Source organism: Bos indicus x Bos taurus, chromosome 16 (genome assembly GCF_003369695.1).
Source record: "Bos indicus x Bos taurus breed Angus x Brahman F1 hybrid chromosome 16, Bos_hybrid_MaternalHap_v2.0, whole genome shotgun sequence".
NCBI lineage: Eukaryota > Metazoa > Chordata > Mammalia > Artiodactyla > Bovidae > Bos > Bos indicus x Bos taurus.
The window spans coordinates 18,648,835-18,667,822 of NC_040091.1; the positions used below are offsets into that span (position 1 = coordinate 18,648,835).

Here is an 18,988-nt window from a genome sequence, read left to right on the forward strand (position 1 = left end):
AATGAGATTTAGGCATCAGTCAGGATCTCAGTAGAAATCTGATGACAACTAAAATGGACAATTGAGAAAACTTTAGTGCAGGCACTATTTACAGAGATGTGGGTAGAGTTAGAAGGCAATGGCACCCCACTCCAGTACTCTTGCCTGGAAAATCCCATGGACGGAGGAGCCTGGTAGGCTGCAGTCCACGGGGTCTCTACGAGTCAGACACAACTGAGCGACTTCACTTTCACGCATTAGAGAAGGAAATGGCAACCCACTCCAGTGTTCTTGCCTGGAGAATCCCAGGGACGGGGGAGCCTGGTGGGCTGCTGTCTGTGAGGTCGCACAGAGTCGGACACGACTGAAGCGACTTAGCAGCAGCAGCAGGGTAGAGTTAAAGGAAGGCAGCAAGTGATAATAATGGCTCCCCAGGTAGTAACTGTCAGGACTCCTAGGGGCCAATAAATATCCGTATATTTGCAGGTAAAGGATGAGAACAGACTCAGGAAGCTGGAGAAAGAACTGGAGTGACAGGAAAGGGCCATTGGATAAAAGCTGTAGCCTTTGGTGGAGGAAGGCCACTCTGGAGCCCAGAGCCTGGTAGAAAGTTCTGAGACTCTGTTCTCCTCTGACTCTTGTATCTCTTGCTGTTGCTGCCCAGGGACAACCAAAAGGAAAAGAGAGAGAGAGAGGAAGTCCACTGATGCTGTGAGTAAAGGTCAGTCTAGAAGGATGCAGGTCTGAGTGGAGGAAAGTACAGGAAGTATTTAAAGAAGTAAAAGAAAAATGTGCAACATAAAAACATTAAGAGAAATTATTATGTTGCATTGTATCATATTTTTGTACTTTTATTCTCTTATGCTAATGATCAGTAAGATAGCTATGAGAAAATAAAAATATTATGTTGTGAGGTACAGTATATCAGGTTATTTAATGCAGTTCTACAAATTCAGTTCTATGGATAATCCACAAAATGGATACTTAATTCCCACTGGCTCACTATCATAAGCAGTTTGAAGTTTATCACCTTTCTCTTTCCATAATGGTAGAATTTTTAAGGTGTTTAATTTTCACAGGGAAGCTGAATCATAATTGTCCATAAAGCACATCCACTGGGATATATATCTTTGTGCCTCTTCATCAGGTTATGTCAAATTGTATTTCCTAAGGTGCCCAATAGGTTGTCATATATAACCAAGGAAATTTAATACAAGTACAATATGATGTAAATTTAATACAAGGTATCTCTGTGTACACTGAAGAATTCTGTTTACTGTAAGAATTAAACAACAATGCTTTGGTGTGTCATAAAAATAACATGCATAGTGAATATAGATGCTCCAAACATATTTGTTTGTTTTTTTCCAGCACAGTGTGGCAATGTGAATATCAACTGAGGTTTGCCCCCAAGGTCCGGATGATGATTGAATGTGGCAGATATTTCCCTGTGTGAATACTTGATCCTTCAATTAAAAAGGAAAAGAGAGAACAGCTTTCACAATGTGGAAGAATGCCTTATTACCGGTGTGCTCTCCTAAAAATGGAATCAACGGAATCTGAAAAAAGACTGTGCTTGGGAAATTTTACCTGACAAACTGATGGGAGGTGTTTCATAAAAGTTACACAAGGTTTGCTCAAAACTGTCAAGCCATTTTCCTAAGTGATTCACCAAATTCTATAATCCATTTCTTCTATGAACTATCAGCATTTGCAGGAAAGAAAATAGATTCATATTCAGGCTATTTAAACTGAGTTCAAAATAAAATGTTAAAACAGTTAACCCTTAAGACAAAAATCAGGACAGAGATCTTAGAAATGTAGACCGTTGGCTCTGAGAATGAGATACTCAACCAGGAAGAGTATCTTAGAAAAATTCTGTATATATTTTCACATGGCTACATGGAATCCTACATTATGAGCATTTCTACACAAAAAGTAGAAGCAGAAAGGTTTGATGAATAAAATCACGTATTTTTGAGTCATTCACACTTTGTTTTATATTCATTCCTAATCAACTAGCTATCTTGCTTAGAGAAATTAAGTTGCGTCAAAGTGAAAGTGAAAGTGAAGTCACTCAGTCCTGTCCGACTCTTTGTGACCCCATGGACTGTAGCCTACCAGGCTCCTCAGTCCGTGGAATTTTCCAGGCAAGAGTACTGGAGTGGGTTGCCATTTCCTTCTCTAAATTAAGTTGCTTAATATTTATAAATTTGAGTTTCCGCATCTGAATGTTGTACCTATTTCATGGGCTAGTTATGAAAGTGATAGTATCTGGCACATAGTTATAAATTGTGGCTATTAGTATTGGAGAAGGCAATGGAACCCCACTCCAGTACTCTTGCCTGGAAAATCCCATGGACGGAGGAGCCTGGAAAGCTGCAGTCCAAGGGGTCGCTGAGGGTCGGACATGACTGAGCAACTTCCCTTTCACTTTTCACTTTTATGCATTGGAGAAGGAAATGGCAACCCACTCCAGTGTTCTTGCCTGGAGAATCCCAAGGACAGGGGAGCCTGGTGGGCTGCCGTCTATGGGGTCGCACAGAGACGGACATGACTGAAATGACTTAGCAGTATTATTAGTATTAGCAGAAAATCAAATACTTCTTTCTCTGCATAGGTAGAGCACTTAATTAGCACTTACCTATACACCTCCATGGGAGAAGGCAATGGCAACCCACTCCAGTACTCTTGCCTGGAAAATCCCAGGGACGGCGGAGTCTGGTGGGCTGCCATCTGTGAGGCTGCACAGAGTTGGACACAACTGAAGTGACTTAGTAGTAGTAGTAGTAGTAGTAGTAGTAGTAGTAGTAGTATACACCTTCATGTATATACATTTAAAATTTTATTTCTCTATATCCTTTCCTAAGGTGAAGGACAGCATATACAGTTAATTGGTATGCTTACCACCCATCCCTATAAGTGATATATATTAATATATGCTCAAAAAACTGAACTAAATATTCTTTCAATAATGTTCTATTGTCTTCATGGTATTATGCATAAATAAGCCTGCAAAAATAATCAACTTCTTAAAATTTTTCTATTTTTATTGAAATTATTGCCACTTCCCTGATACATATCTATGTATAAACTCTCACAAAGCTGGGTCAGTATAAAAGGCTGAACTAGGAAAATGTTTCCATAGGCTCCTCAAGCATTGTTCCTTTCTCAAGGAGACCCTGGGACCCTTGTCTAACGGGTGCTCAGAGCTCATGCCCATTCTGTCTTTAGCAGATCATGATGGCAGTGACAATATGATAATACAGCCTCCTACACTGGCATGTAAAGCAGACCCAGCATGGTGTGCTGTCTGTCTCTTTTCAGCAATCTAAGAATCACCAGGCAGAAGAATTCATATGCCAAATGCCTGGGTCTCTAATATATATTTTGAGTCTTCAGCAGGCTATGATGGAGATGCCTTTGCACTCTCTTTGAAACCACCCCACCTATGTTACATAATTATAAGATGTGTTGTCAATGAGTATTTACGTGTACTGTATGTGTATGCTGGTGCTTCTCACATCAACACAATTACTATTTTAATATTGTCCTTGGGATCAGTAAACATGAATCCATCCAATAGCTATTTAATATCCATCTCCTCCTTGATTGGCATCCTGCCAAACCTGGAGACTAGAACAGCAAACAAGGTGAATAGAATCCATGCCCTCATGTGGGTCACAGTCTAACAGGGTAACTATTTTACATAAATTTACATAGGTAAAGACAATAGAGTGTTACAAGAAATTCTAAGTATTAATAAAGGATAAGAATTTAATTTTTATACTTTTAGTATTTTAAAAATATGTACATTCTAATCAGTTTAAAATGTTACCAAATATGCTAGACATGGGCTTCTCTGGTGGCTCAGTGGTAAAGAATCCAACTGCCAATGCAAGAAACGCAGGTTTGATCCCTGGGTTGGGAAGATGCCCTGGAGAAGGAAATGGCACCCCACTCAAGTATTCTTGCTTGGAAAATCCCATGGACAGAGGAGCCTGGCAGGCTACAGTCCATGGGGTCACAAAAGAGTTGGACATGACAGACACTAAACTACAACATTATGCTAGACAACGAGGAGTACGTTTGGTAGAGTCGGATATCCATGCTGATTTTAGCAAAGTAGACCTCAAGTGGGAGGAATAAACATATTTCCAGAATCTATGACTGAAGCTTCTGAAGGAGATAAAGCTCATGAGAATTTGGAAGCTCTCAAAAGCATAATTCTAATCATGCAATTGTAATCTACACAATACAAGTCACACATTTCTTAGACAGTAACCCTTTGTGCTACATTTCATTGCAGGCTAATGGTATGACAAAGAAAGAATCAAGATCCTACAGAATAAATGGTTCTTATCCACCTCGGACCAAAAAGTAGCTCTTTTCAGAGGTTTGAAAATCCTGCCTGTAGTCGCTGCCTACAAAGAACTCCTCTGCCAGAGGGAATGTGGACAGAAAGGGCTATGAGTAAAGAAAAGGAGCTAGAGTGTCACACCGCCATTTTTTGCAGGTGTGTGAAGCAGCAAGTCACCAGAATTAAGCAGGACACATTTGAAGGAAGCAGAGCCTTAGGTGTGAATCAAGTGATAATGACCCAGTACTTAAAGAATGGACTTGGCAGTCTAAAGCAATGAATAGTAAGCAGCATTCTTTACGATAGCAAAATTATGGAAACTTAAATGTCTATCAATAAAAGATGGGTCATATAAGCTGTGGCTTCATTCAGTGGGATTCTACTCTGCCTTTCAAAAGAATGAAGCTGAGCTACACTTAACTGTTATAGAAAGATGCTTCTACCATACTAGGTGAGAAAAGGAAGTTGCACAACAAGACAAATAGTATGAACTCAGGCTTGTTTAACAATTTTGTACATATTTCTTTATTAAAGTTATTAAACTATTAAAAGTTTGTTGATTGGCTTAAACTAATACAGCCCTTAGTCTTGATTTTTTTTTTCTGGTATATTTAAAGTTTAATTGCATTCTATTATATCCTCCCTACATTTTTAAAAATTTTTGTTGAGAAAACAGAACATGAAATTTACCATCTTAAGCATTTAAATGGACAGTAGCTTTTGAACTGTGGTGTTGGAGAAGACTCTTGAGAGTCCCTTGGACTGCAAGGAGATCCAACCAGTCCATTCTAAAGGAGATCAGCCCTGGGATTTCTTTGGAAGGAATGATGCTAAAGCTGAAACTCCAATACTTTGGCCACCTCATGCGAAGAGTTGACTCATTGGAAAAGACTCTGATGCTGGGAGGGATTGGGGGCAGGAGGAGAAGGGGACGACAAAGGATGAGATGGCTGGATGGCATCACTGACTCGATGGACGTGAGTCTGAGTGAACTCCGGGAGTTGGTGATGGACAGGGAGGCCTGGCGTGCTGCCATTCATGGGGTCGCAAAGAGTCGGACACGACTGAGCGACTGAACTGAACTGAACTAATAGTAGTATTAATATTAATTGCAGACACCTTGTGGGGCAAGATCTCTAGAACTTTCTCATCTTATAAAACTGAAACCTTATATTCACTGAACAGCGACTCTCCATTCCCCTCCCTACCAACTCCTAACCCCTGGTATCCACACTGTATGTATTTGACTACTTTAGATACTGCGTATATATGGAGTCATGTCATATCTCTCTTTACGTGACAGGTTTTACTCAGCATAATGTTCTCAGGCTTCATCCATGTTGTAACATATGATAATGTCCTCCTTTTTTTAAAGGTGGAATAATATTCCATCGCAACATATGCAAGATTTTACTGATCCATTCATTTGTCCATGAACATTGGGTTTCCTCCATCTCTTGACTATTGTGAATAACTCTGCAAAGAACATGGGCGCACAAATATCTCTTCAAGATCCTGTTTTCAATTCTTTTGGCTAAATACTCAGAAGTGGGATTGCTATATCATATAATAATTCTATTCTTAATATTTTGAAGATTTTTCCATACTGGTTCACATAACAGCTGCATCAATCTGCATTCCCACCAATAATGAACAAGGTTTCTGATTTCTCTTTGTCCTTGTCCGCACTTGTTATTTTCTGTGTTTTTTTTTAACAGTGATAATCAACATATTTTTAACGGAGCACTGATTATGTGTCAGGCATTATTCTGACACAAGAGCAGCTGGGATAGCACTGAACAAAAGATGCCAGAACAAGAAGAGTTCTCTCAGACTATGGAGCATGTCCTGAAGCAAAGAGCACATTTCCCAGCACAAGCTGTGGAGCGGGACACGGCTGCGGAGAAAAGAAGAGAATGCAACCAAATAAAGCAAGAGGCCATTCTCCTAAGCCCCAGGAAAGGATTTTCCCCAGGCTTTAATGAGTAGGAGCTGATTGTTTAAATCAGAATCAGTTATAAAGCAGAGAGTCTGTTTTCTAAGCCATGCTGGCTAAAGGTTACCAATTGTTTAATGGGTAAAAACTGGATATTTATATAACACCTTTAAACTTTTCATATTTTGTCATTATTGTGTTTCAGTTGCTCAGTCATATCCAACTCTTTGTGACCCTTTAGACTGCAGCATGCCAGGTTTCCCTGTCCTTCACTATCTCTCTGACTCAATTCATGTCCACTGAGTTGGTGATGCCATCCAACCATCTCATCCTCTGTTGCCCCCTTCTCCTGCCCTCAGTCTTTCCCAGCCCTCAAAATATATATATTTTGTCATATATAGGTATGCATTTAGAAATATTTCTTATTACAGAAAGTCAGTTTACTGTTTCTCAACATTTGTTTCTCATGTTTATAAAGTCCTAATAAAATAATCTCTTTAGGTATATGACTGACCAATAAAGTCAGGATTTTGGAGCCTAGCATGTGCAAAATCAGATAATCAGTACCTATTACACAATATGACAGTCTAAATGTGTATATAAACCTGGATATACCTCAACTTTTATTTTGACTGTGCCATAGGCATGTGGGACCAGCCCTAGTTCCCTAACCAGGAATCGAATCCATGTTTCCTGCAGTGGAATCATGGCGATTTAACCGCCGGACCACCAGGGAAGTCCCCAGCACTAATCCAGCATTTTGAAGATAACACGTCAATGGGGTATTTATGATTATTCACATCTTTGGTTGGACCACTAGAATCCACTCCTCCAGTCAGTGTCCCCCAGATGGTTCTAATAATCAGACAGGTTTGATAAAATCATTTGAAAAGGTATCTTTAGTAACATAAGTTTGAAACCTGTTTTCCAATTGTATTACTCTTCTGCAGCATAGTCAGAAATGAGAAAGCAACCATAATGCAGCTATATTTTAATATGGACCTAGTTCCATTATGTTTGCACTAGGCATGCTTGTGAAGTTGCTCAGTCATGTCCGACTCTCTGCGACCCCATGGACTATAGCCTACCAGGCTCCTCCATCCATGGGATTTTCCAAGCAAGAATACTGGAGTGGGTTGCCATTTCCTTCTCTAGGGGATCTTCCCAACCCTGGGATTGAACCCCGGTCTCCTGCATTGTGGGCAGACACTTTACCATCTAAGCTACCAGGGAAGGCATGCTTGAGAAGAAAAAAATTTTAAATTCTTAATTCAAATGCAAAATCCAAATTCTATAAAGACCAACCCTAGTCCCAGACTCTGCACGGCTAAAAAAAGTATATTTGGGGAACACATACATTTCAAACAAATACATTTCAGGAACTGACCTGTAACTACTTCTACCCTCTCTGTTGGCATCATCAGAGAGTCAAGACTCTACAGTATGTATGCCACTGATTAAATGAAATTTTCACAAGAAGCAACTAAATGAAATAAGTATTATTAAGTCCCAACAGAAAGTACTCCATTGTGCTAGGCTTCATGAAGGTAAAAAGAAATAAATGATTTGTCATCCGTATCATCATCTCTTAGGGCTTCCCTGATGGCTCAGCAGTAAAAAGTCTACCTGCAATGCAGGAAACAAGAGATGTGGGTTTGATCCCTGGGTCATGAGGATCCCCTGGAGTAGAAAATGGCAGCCCCTCCTTCTTGTCCCATGGAGAGAGGAGCCTGGCAGGCTACAGTCCATATGGGTTGGAAAGAGTCAGACACGACTGAGTGAGCACACAGCACACACATCATCCAGTATGTGTGCTGGACATGTACTCAGATAAATTCGATCCAAGGCTGAATGAGGTGTGTGTCATGATGAAGGCAAGGGAAGAGGTTATATGGTCAAGTGAAGATGGGAAGCTTGATTTACATTCAAGAAAGGGTGGAGTGATTTCATAAAATAGGAGGCCTATATTTAGCCCCAAGGACTGAGTTAGATTTCTCCAGATAAAGATGGAGAGATGGTTGGGATTGTTAACTCCAATTTTATAATCCAAGGAAACTGGGCTTCATGAATTTAGTAAATTTTCTAAAGTTACCCAGTTATTTCTCATCAGAGATAACATCTGAATCTAGGCCTATTTGACACCATACTAAAGCGTTTCAACCCTACACCAAGCTGTAAGTATCCCAGGCAGCTAAAGTGGAAAGCATGCTTCAAGGCTGCACCAATGCAGGCTGAGCTGCAAGTTGGGGGTGATCTGAATGTCTGACTAAAGGATCTGGATTTTATTCTTTGGGGGTTTAGGGGGACATGTAGGAGCTTTGAAAACTGATGAAGTGACAAGATGTCCTCTAACCATCAGATTATCTTTCTCTAGACAATGGACAATTGGAATAAAACACTGGAAAATTTGAGGAGAGTGGGGAGATAAGCAGTGGAGGGAATAAATTTTTTTTTAGTGAAAACTGTTACTAAAAAATATCTAACCATTACCCCACAATAAAAACTCTGAAAACTCTGATGTGATTAAACAAAAGACCTTAGAATGAGCAAACATGTTAGCAGCATTCTTCTAAATCTCACAAATTCTTATTGTTCAATGAATATATTATAAAGTTGCTTGTAAATATATAAAACATAATACACAAAAATTCTTTGAAATGTAGAAAGTATTCTCTAGTCAACCTAGGATTCTAGGTTCAATGATAGTTGCAACCACAGATTAGGATGAAAGGAAGTGTCTATTAATACTATACAAATCATACAATAGCATTTAAGAGCAATCCAGTTGGGGTATATCATTAACATCTTCATTGCCATCTATGGACTGGAATTTTGGGGCACACAGCATGATAAGATTAACTGTTTAAGTATCAAACAGATACTCATTTTTTTTTCATTAGGAAATTTGTAATAGTACAGGGATAACTTCAAGAGTAGAGATAATCACTCACTCTAATTATTAGAGCTCTCCATTACCTCAAATATATCTCGTGCATTTGCCAAAAGTTTAATTAAAATGAGATGACTGGAATAATTAATATCATAGTAAACATAAGACAAACTAATACAATTGTAATTCTTTTTCTTTCTTTCTGGATACGCTAAAAGAAGCCATTTAAATTTTCAGTAATGAGTTACTTAAAACAGTTTCTATGATATTAAAAGTCTTTTTGATATTTGTCTTAAAGAGGAGCAAAATTTGACGTTATGTAAGCTTGACCAGTGTGGAAAAATGACACTATGCTGGCTGTAAATTAAAGACATTTCCAACAAATTAATAAAGCAATTTCTATCCCAAGTTATTATAAATTCTTTAAATAAGATTTTATTTTAGCACACTTTAACTGGCTGATCTAATTCTCTAAACTATGCAAAGGCAGATATATATCACTTAGAAATATATACAATCCATTTCAAGTCAAACAAGAATAAATGTATATATACTTAATGTATGCATTGTTCAGAAACCTCATGCTGAAATATTTATAAATAACATATTAAAAATACAGAGTTCCAAGTGGTCTCTTTTAAGATAAACTTATTAAAGCAAGAGCATTTTGAAATACAATATGTGCATGAACTTTCTATCTCCCTACTTCTCCAAGAAAGAAGTAATGACTGTCAAAAACAGAAAGTCATTGAAAATATAATGTCACTCTCACAAGGGCGTTCTTTGGGAATCCTGGTTTGTTCTCTTCACCTCTCCTGGAACATAGGAAACCATAAGATGCAGTACATAAGAACTATCAAAAGGGAGCACTTTTGAGCCACCAAAACCTGCGTGTGAGCCTAAAAACCACAATCTTCCAACTACAGACAATGATACTATCTCAGGTATTTTATGTGCTAAAATGATCATTAAAAATTAAGCACCACATATAAGCTGCCATTTAGAATATTAATTTACCTTTGCTAATCATCTTTTTAACTTGAGGCTAAAAGAGTTCACTTACCATTCGGATGCTCAGGCTCAGTCCAGGAGATGTTAAAGGAGTGAGAGGAGTCTGGGTTCACTCTGGGAGCTGGCACGCCTTCGGGGGTCCTCTCCTCAGTCAGGGCCTGGCTGGCCTTACTCACTGTGCACCCGCCCCCCGTGCAAGCCTGGACAGAGAGGAGAAAAAAGCACATATCACTCTGGGGCCCCGGAGTTGAGATGGGCATTGAAGAGACAGAGTTCATTGTAAGAGTTTCAGACCCTTGGAAATAATGCTGTCTGTCCCCTACCCCCAAATAAATTTGCTTCAATGCTGAGGTGTAGCATTTTATTAATTTGCTTTTTAGGACATGAGATAGCTACCTCCAAAAACTAAGTAATAACCCAGAGGGTAAGAATGTATGACTTATATTCCAAGTTAGAATCTAGAGATGGGGCATATATTGACCAAATGAATAGTCATGATGAAATTATCCTCAGAAAACTTCCTAGAATGACTCAAACAAATACATACCCATGAAAAAATACTAGAGAATGAATGCTACTTCAAGATAAAACACATGATTTCTACTCTCTCCACCCCCCTGAAAAAGAAAGGATACACAGAAAATATGTGAAGTGCTCAGATGCTCGGTTGTGTTCAACTCTTTGCAACCCCATGGGCTGCAGCCTGCCAGGCTCCTCTGTCCTGTCAAGATTCTCCTGTCAAGAATACTGGAGTGGGTTGCCATTTCCTCCTCCAGGGCATCTTCCTGACCCAGGGATTTAACCCACATCTCTTATATCTCCTGCATTGGTAGGCAGATTCTTTACCACTAGTTGCTGCTTCAGCTCAGTTCAGTTCAGTTGCTCAGTCATGTCCGACTCTTTGCGACCCCATGAATTGCAGCATGCCAGGCCTCCCTGTCCATCACCAACTCCCAGATTTCACTCAGACTCACGTCCATCAAGTCAGTGATGCCATCCAGCCATCTCATCCTCTGTCGTCCCCTTCTCCTCCTGCCCCCAATCCCTCCCAGCATCAGTCTTTTCCAGTGAGTCAACTCTTCGCATGAGGTGGGCAAAGTACTGGAGTTTCAGCTTTAGCATCAGTCCTTCCAAAGAACACTCAGGGGAAGCCCCAGTAGTGTGAACAATACGTTTAAAGTACGACACAATGTGAAAGCAAATAAAACAGTATTTCTCATAAATTTGCAATGAAGCAGTTGTTGAATGACCATTTAGTGGCTTAAAGGGTGAAGTCATTAACTGATGTGTCAGAGAACTGAGCTTCATCACATGGCTAAAAAACTTAAACTGATCACAGAACCCCTCAATTCCCTAATGAAGGAGGTACAGTAATGCTAGAAATGGAATAATGGATGTTAAGATATTCAGAAACTTCTGTGTGCATTTTCATTGTAAACTGTCAATAATTCCAAATAAATGATTCAGTCTATTAGGAAAATATCATCCCTACATAACTTATTGGATAAGCCTTTCTCCAGAACACAGAGTTTTTCCAGCCTCTATCTGCTAGTAAATTTAGCCATTATGTCTATACATAACAGCTATTTGAAAACTAAAGTTTTCTCCAGTACCTTTAAAGTCACAACTGTAATTACAAAAACAAACATAAAAATCTTTCAAAAAGCATGAAATTTTATCAAGAGCAGTAAGAAAATGAAGCAAAATCCTAAGACAAAGTATAAAGCAGGTAGTTATTCATTTTCATTGCAGGTAGCTATGACTAATATTAAAAAATGAAACACTGGGCTTGGAGCTTGCTATTCAGTTAGATATTGAAGGGATAAAATTTTGATACTTAAAGCAGTTGGTATTTTTTCCTAAAGACAAGAGAAAGCTGATTGATTTTTGAAGGTATTTTCTTATATTGAAATATACTACTTAAAAGTGCTGCTACTGCTGCTGCTAAGTCGCTTCAGTCGTGTCCAACTCTGTGCGACCCCATAGACAGCAGCCCACCAGGCTCCCTGGTCCCTGGGATTCTCCAGGCAAGAACACTGGAGTGGGTTGCCATTTCCTTCTCTAATACATGAAAGTGAAAAGTGAAAGTAAATTCGCTCAGTAAGTGTCCGACTCTTCATGACCCCATGGACTGCAGCTTACCAGGCTCCTCCATCCATGGGATTTTCCAGGCAAGAGTAGTGCTGCAAATAGTTTCAAATTCTTCACTAAAAGTGTTAGTGACAGTAAATGGTCAGTAGACATGGAGATCAATTTCACTTATTGTAAGAAGACAACAGGAACCCATGTCTTGAGTATAATTTCTCAGCATAAGCAAGTTTCAGAGGAGCTAAACTGTGGCCTGGGCATGAAACTGCATTAAGATTGGGGACCTAATTAACCTCTGTGGTTTCTTCTAATGCTCAGCTGTGGGATGTGCATACCTATGTAAGAAGTAAACCATACTCCTCCTGAGAACAGAATCTTTGCAAATAAAGAGAAGTCAATTGAGCTTGTGATTTAAAACTCTAGGACATGTCACTGTTTGCCCAAGAAGAAACTACCTGAACATTAAAACAGAAAAATTAAGACAAAATATTTCCAGTGTGCTAAAAGTTGACCAGAAAACATAGCAGAAAAAGAGGCATTGTGAGACAGTTATTGAAGGAAAATCATCAAAGGAACATCCTTTTCAGTGCATAGAAAGAGATAAATCCATCCACTTGGATCCTAGATTTTCTTTTTTTTTTTTCCTTAGGAGGGGAAAAATGTTGCAGCATGTTATTCTGAAACTCAACCCACACTGGGATTTATTTCTGATAGTCTATTTGTCACTATAATTTTTCTTATTCGTGGCCTGAGAATTTCCCCCTGTCAACTCTCCCAAAGAAATTCTGTATGTTCTATGTTTCATTTCATTGTATATATATATATATATAGAGAGAGAGAGAGAGAGAGAGATATTTAAAACAGAATTATGAATTAAAACTTACTTTGTTTTGAGAACTTTATGGGATAGAAAATTCTGGAATAAATGAGGACGTCCTCTGGTTTGGAAGGACTGTTTGTTGGGCTGTGTCATCAAAGACCCATAAACTAGCAACTTGATAAAAAAGCCTCTTAAGTATTCAAGGAATTTGGAGAGAATTTTTCTTGTAAATGAACTTGAATTTTCAAAGAGGCTGCTAAAACAACAGAATTACCTGAAAAATATTTTATTTTGTTCTTTTATTTCTCCACATCCCTTTTGCATGCATTTTGAGGGCCAGGTTAAGTAGGGTATCTTAGTTCCTTCATAGAGAAATAAATATTCTTAAAGTTGACTTTGGTTGGTCTAATCTAGCTGATATTATCTAAATGAAAATGAACCAATCAGTATCTTATTTGGCCTATCAGCATAACATTCAATGCAATTGAATGCTGATTAAAATTTTGGCTTGGAACAACTAAACAAAATTTTGGACTTGATCAAAGATGTCTTTATGAATTGGCAAGGTCTTTGAAAGCCTCTGAGGTATTAAAATAAGGTGTTTCACCCATCTCCTATCACTTTTATCAGTTACAACCATGTTGTTTAAAATTGAAAAGTCATATTACTACCCTGCAATGAAGACTATCCAGTCCCAATAGGAGATTCAATTTTGGTACAATAAAATTCATAACTAATAAAAGTGTATCAATTATTTTTGAAATTATGAATATTAAGAACATCCAAAACTAGCATTTTCTTTTACAACAGTTTGTTTTCAGGTAAGTAGGGTCTGATGATGTTAAGAGTGTAGCATATTTTAACATATGAAGGAAAAGAAAAAGGCCATGTTATCTAGAAATGATCTTTTGAAAATTTAAAGCTTATCATCTCTAAGAATCTGTCCAGGAAATATATTGAACACAAACTTAATCAAGAGGCAAATGTCTAGCAGTAATATGACTATTATCAAACCATATATACCTTGATACCTGCCTGTCTTACTAGCCTCCTTATTTAATTGCTGGCTTACTATCTTTATTAGGAATTATGACACTTTGCAATACCATTTGTTAAATGCAGCAAAATATTATACTATTTTTTCTAGGACAAAGAGCATATATTTGGAAACATGCAGTCCCTAACTCTGACATTTTACAGCAAGTTACTTGATTCATATCAGGTCTCAGATTCTCTGTGAAATAAATATTCTCAGTGTTCATTCATTCATTCAAGAATCATTCATGAACTTCGTTTCCAGACACTATGCTTAATTCTGCAGGCAAAATTTTGAAATATGCAGTCTCTACCCCTTTGGATTTTATAATATAACATTAAAAAGCCTAAGCTCATGGCATCCTGTCCCATCATTTCATGGCAAATCAAAGTGGGGGAAAGTGGAAACAGTGACAGATTTTATTTTCCTGGGCTCCAAAATCACTGTGGGTGGTGACTGTAGCCATGAAATTAAAAGATGCTTGCTCCTTGGAAGGAAAGCTATGGCAAACCTAGAGAACATATTAAATCGTGACCTAACTTTTCTGAAAAATGACCATATAGTCAAAGCTATGGTTTTTCCAAACCTTTGGAAAAGTCATATACAGATGTGAGAGTTGGACCATAAAGAAGGCTAAATGCCAAAGAATTGATGCTTTCAAAATATGGTGCTGGAGAAGACTCGAGAGTCCCTTGCACAGCAAGGAGATAAAACCAGTCAATCTTAAAGGAAGGGCTTCCCTGATAGCTCGGTTGGTAAAGAATCCACCTACAATGCAGGAGACCCTGGTTCTATTCATGGGTCAGGAAGATTCACTGGAGAAGGAATAGGCTACCCACTCCAGTATTCTAGTGCTTTCCTTGTGGATCAGCTGGTAAAGAATCCCCCCCACAATGTGGGAGACCTAGGTTTGATCTCTGGGTTGGGAAGATCCCCAGGAGAAGGGAAAGGCTACCCACTCTAGTATTCTGGCCTGGAGAATTCCATGGACTGTATAGTCCATGGGGTCACAAAGAGTTAGACACCAATCAGACAGGACTGAGTGACTTTCACTTTCAATCCTAAAGGAATTCAATTCTGAATATTCATTGGAAGGACTGATGCCGAAGCTGAAGCTCCAATACTTTGACCACCTGATGCGAAACTCATTGGAAAAGACCTTGGGAAAGGGATGAGGGCAGAAGTGGGTGACAGAGGTTGAAGTGGTTGGATAGTATCACCGACTCAGTGGATACGAGCTTGAGCAAACTCCAGGAGATAGTGGAGGACAGGGAAGCCTGGCGTGCTGCGGTCCATGGAGTCGCAAAGACTCAGACACAACTTAGCGACTGAACAACAACAGGGAAAACTACAGGAAACCACATGAAGTAACATACCTGCTCCAGTCTGGAGTAAATCATATGGAGCCCGCATGTATTTTTCTCTAATGCCTGCCTAAATGCTTTGTATCTGTATGTTTTGTTTCCTAGTCCTCAGTCAATATGCTAAGATTATCTACAAAGGCAGCTCCACTTGGCTGAGAACCTGATCTCCATCTATTAATCTAATGACCTTGAAAGCCAGTTATCCTGTTAAAAGCGTGAAATATACACGAGTTCCTCAATTAACCAAGATGAACCTAAAATGTTCTGGTTCATTTAATTTACCTGTTAACAGAATTAAAGTAAAAAACCTTTTAGTTGAATACTTTCTGAAAATATGTCAGTGTATATTCTGCCCTAAAAACACAGAGAAATCAAAAATAATATGAGCAAATTTACTTTCCTAACAAGACTTAGGGCAAAGACTCTTGCATCTTTATGACATCTTGCATCGACATTATTCAGTGGCTGACAGGTCTCCTTTGACTTCACAGAATATTATTTGGGGTCAACTTTGTAGCATCATAGAATTTTAGGGCTCAAAGATACATTAAAAATCACTTAATTCAAAGTCCTAATTTTAGGCTTGAAGAACATAAGACTCAGTGCAATTAAGTGAATTTTTCAGGTCATTCAGTTAGTGGCAAATCTGAATTAATATTCAAGAAAGTGGACTCCCAATCTAATTGTATTTATTTTTCAAGGTATTACAGACTTACAAAACATAGGAGATTCAGGTGGGTTCATTTACTGTGCAAAATATCCTAAAAATTGTCTGTGTTTCATACTCTTGGCCTCCTTCTAATAAAAGCCAAGAGTAACACAATTTCTGTTTAATTTTGGTTGTTTCTAAGCAACAGGGGCTTTTCTTATTTTGATATCACCACTGTTTTGAAGTGATGTGGATTTCTGTATTAGCTTTTGAAAATCAAGTTAATACACTTCTTATATCTTGGGCGAAAAAGCTAAGAAATTAAATTGCTGATTCAGAAACCTATCTGTGTGCTGAACACCTAGGCGCATGGAGACAGTTCTGAAAAGAATTTTTAACATTGTCTGATTGCCTTTGTTTTGTGGTGTCAGGTCAGACAGTTAGCAACAGTTGAATGTAGTTTATTTTCTCGTGGTATAATATTTAGAGCATTCAAGAGCATGTTAAGTAAAATGAATGCATACACAGTGTCTACATAAATGTAAATTTATTCATAATCAAGAGCAGAATATTTTCTATGGCATTTATCAAAGCAAATATCCTTATATAGGTATTGCTATAAAATGAAGAGTGTGTTTAAAACAAATAGGGACAATCTCATGTTTATATTCAGTTATTTTCAGATATGCTATTAAACTTAAAAAAGATTATATTTCATCAAAAAAACAAAGGAAACTACTGAGTATAAATTCCACAGTAATATCAAGGTCTTTTAAAAGATCTTTGTGTAAAAGTACTATTTTGCATTAAAAAAATGCTATTGCCTGTCTAAACTATGTTGATTCTAGGGTTTTATTAAGTGACTGTTATTTTGAGATAGAAATGTAATATAAACCAGAATATAATAACAATCAAGAATACTTGAGGGTCATTTAAATCTTAATTTAAAAATATAAGACCTACATGTTCATACCATGCATTGCTTTTTGAATGAATACAAGCCCCATTAGGAAATAGCCCTAGTAATCCAAGCATTTTCTGAAAAGCCCTCAACAATTATGACATTCTACAAATAATAAAAAAGAAATAATTTCTGATAATCCCAAATTAGATTTGGAAAAATCTCCTGTTTCAGATGGTTATTCTATCATTTTGCATAACAAAATATAAATACGTAGGTATTAGATCAGCAATATTTTCACTTTGCACGTGAAGCAAGTTTTCAGTGTAAATAGCAATACAAGAGACTTTTGTTTTTTTTTAAAGTGAGAGATGGAGAGAAGATGAGACTAAAGAGAAGCCGCAAGGAGAGTGATGAGGACAGACAAAGTGATAAAAATAAAGCGAACTTACTGCCAGTTTGATGAGATATTTATTACCAGGTAAAAGGTACTGCAGAGTGTGATCCTGAAAAAGTTCTGTGCTGTTATAGATGACATCCCAAACTGTAAAATCATGTGTGTGATTTGAAATATATAACATATAGCGCTCCAGAATTCCATTTACTTTTCTTGGTTGTTTCCACCTGGGAATAAAAAAAAATATAGCATTATAATCATCATACATTCAAGTCAAATCTGAAATGTGCAGGATTTTTAAAAGACACATACAAGCTTGGATTTATGCCATTGTAAAGAAACACACTGAGAGCTCAACAGTAATTCACTTAAAAAATACCAAGTAGTTATTAGATGTCTACTCTGAATGGTACACAAATAAGACATAGTGCCCGCTTTCTAGTTATTTATCATCTTAATTAGCTAGTAATACAAAAATATAGGAGCGAATGCTTGATTTTGAACCCAGACGGTGGAACAACAATTGGGAGAAGGAGAATGTCTGAGAACTTCTGAGAAATGAGAGGGAGAGATAACTGTATAATTTTCATGTCGCAGTTGTCTTGAAAGATGCAACAATCTAACACAGAGTTTCAGTATGCAACTACTGAAGAAAAGTTGAGATTGGAAAGGCTCAAGTAAGGAGTCAATTAAGATTCCTGGAATGAAGCGACCCACTACCTGGATACATAAAATCATATCCTTGGTGGATTGGAATTGGTAGGCAGAAGGGAAACTAGAGGGTATTCCAGATGAGGGCTACAAAGTGTCAGGGGGAATGTGTAGCACAAGTTGTGGAAGAGACAGAAATTGGTAAATTGAGAAATACTTAAAGTAGAGGGAAATTTTTAAGGTATATAAAGTGGGCTCAGCTTGGGACACTGTGAAAGCCAACAGGGGAGTTTACACTTGGAACAATGGGATACGAAATCCCAGTGTTTGTCAGCTTCAATGAGCATCATAGTATCTTCAATTCAAACTCTTTAACTGGTGAGAAAACCAAGATGAAGAGTGATTAATGTAAACAAGTACTAACCAGTGGGAACAGAGGTCTTTTAAGCTTCAGTTAAGTACTGCAATATACCTTGTACCTCACATATTAAGAAATGGATAATAATCGGTATTACCAAAAATTATCTGAACATGCCAGTATATGAAAGCATCTCTCTGACTTCAACTTCAGGGGAGCAAGACAGTCCTATTTTATAATCAAAAAGAAAAAATAAATTATGCTATTCCAAATTATTGCAAATAATGCCTCACATAAAAAAAAAAAAAAAAGCCCAGGGCAGTCACGTAAGTGGTCAGTTTTTTCCTTTTTGAAGTTTGCACAGAATCTATGTACATGTGTAGCTCAGCTTGATTGCATAAAGACAAAATGGAAATTAAGTTGGCAAGTGATAATCAAAGATTCCCAGAACCACTGAACTAATCACTTCTGTGCATTTAATCACAATAAAATTAATTTTATGTCACAAACGCTTCCCTTGATTGAACTCACTGGGATTCTTGCATGAA

General features: G+C 37.8%; 1 protein-coding gene across 1 annotated transcript in view; it reads right to left on the bottom strand.

The window, feature by feature from the left end:
• Positions 1-18,988, bottom strand: part of USH2A (usherin) — a 938,899-nt gene that overhangs the window by 423,887 nt on the left and 496,024 nt on the right. The window contains exons 33-34 of the mRNA XM_027564435.1: positions 17,487-17,658; positions 10,229-10,376 (exon numbers count right to left, since the gene is read on the bottom strand). Coding sequence (XP_027420236.1) covers positions 10,229-10,376; positions 17,487-17,658 — 320 coding nt within the window. The remainder of the gene's footprint in view (positions 1-10,228; positions 10,377-17,486; positions 17,659-18,988) is intronic.